The sequence below is a fragment of the Trypanosoma equiperdum genome (assembly GCF_001457755.1).
Source record: "Trypanosoma equiperdum strain OVI genome assembly, contig: ctg_214, whole genome shotgun sequence".
Classification (NCBI taxonomy): domain Eukaryota; phylum Euglenozoa; class Kinetoplastea; order Trypanosomatida; family Trypanosomatidae; genus Trypanosoma; species Trypanosoma equiperdum.
In genome coordinates, this window is record NW_027124104.1 from 1 (window position 1) to 810 (window position 810).

The window sequence follows — 810 nt, forward strand, 5'->3', positions numbered from 1 at the left end:
TTCTCAGTTTTAACTGTGGAGAGTTTTCCTTATCAAGCACCACACGATCACGACTCCGGTATGTTTATTAACTTTCATCCCCTCTTGTTAATATTTATTTTTTGCAACCACCATGTAGCAAAGTGGATATGAGCTGCTCCTGTCTCCATCATTTCGCCATTGCGCCCTGTAATCACCCTTTCTAAATGTTGAATCACTTCCCGAGGACTCCTCGAAAAAAAAAAACCCTGACCATCACCATTCCCTCTCACTAACTCCCCTTCAAACTCTTATACATAGAGCGTGTAGCTGCACAAGACGGTGTTACACGTATTCGTCCGCCACGCCCAAGGAGAACCTGCATCTCAACACTTTCAAACGTCAACATTATCAGCGGCTTGATCACGGGCATCCAATGAAAATGTTTTCCAACCTCATGCGGGACGAACTAATCTCGTTGGAGCTGTAGTCGCTATGTACTTATGATTATACAAATGCACCCCCCGTTGTATTTCCAGTCGGCTTCCAAAACACACTAAAAAAGGAGAGGGAATATGAAATATTGGAGCCCATTACAGACGCATGAGCATTTGTAGTTGGAGCAGCCGCCAATATCAACTACCCCACCGCCAGGATGTGAAGATATATTATTTCACTCACCAGCAGTATTCATAGAAAGCAAGAAAAAACATTAACAGACCACGCCTCAACAGCCTTCACACTGTAAAGCCGAGACTGTCAGAAAAGAAACGCTAAGCGGACTGGTCTCGTAAAATGAACAACAGTGGACCTGTTTGCCGAAAAAGAAATGGTAAATCAATATGTTATGTT

General features: G+C 43.3%; 1 pseudogene across 1 annotated transcript; it reads left to right on the top strand.

Annotated features, from left to right (window-relative positions):
• Nucleotides 1–185: 185 nt before the first annotated feature.
• Nucleotides 186–565, top strand: TEOVI_000068700:pseudogene (annotated as a pseudogene). Its single transcript is given in 2 exon segments — nucleotides 186–233; nucleotides 236–565. Coding segments are annotated over 2 exon segments (378 nt in total).
• The last annotated feature ends 245 nt before the right edge of the window (nucleotides 566–810 follow it).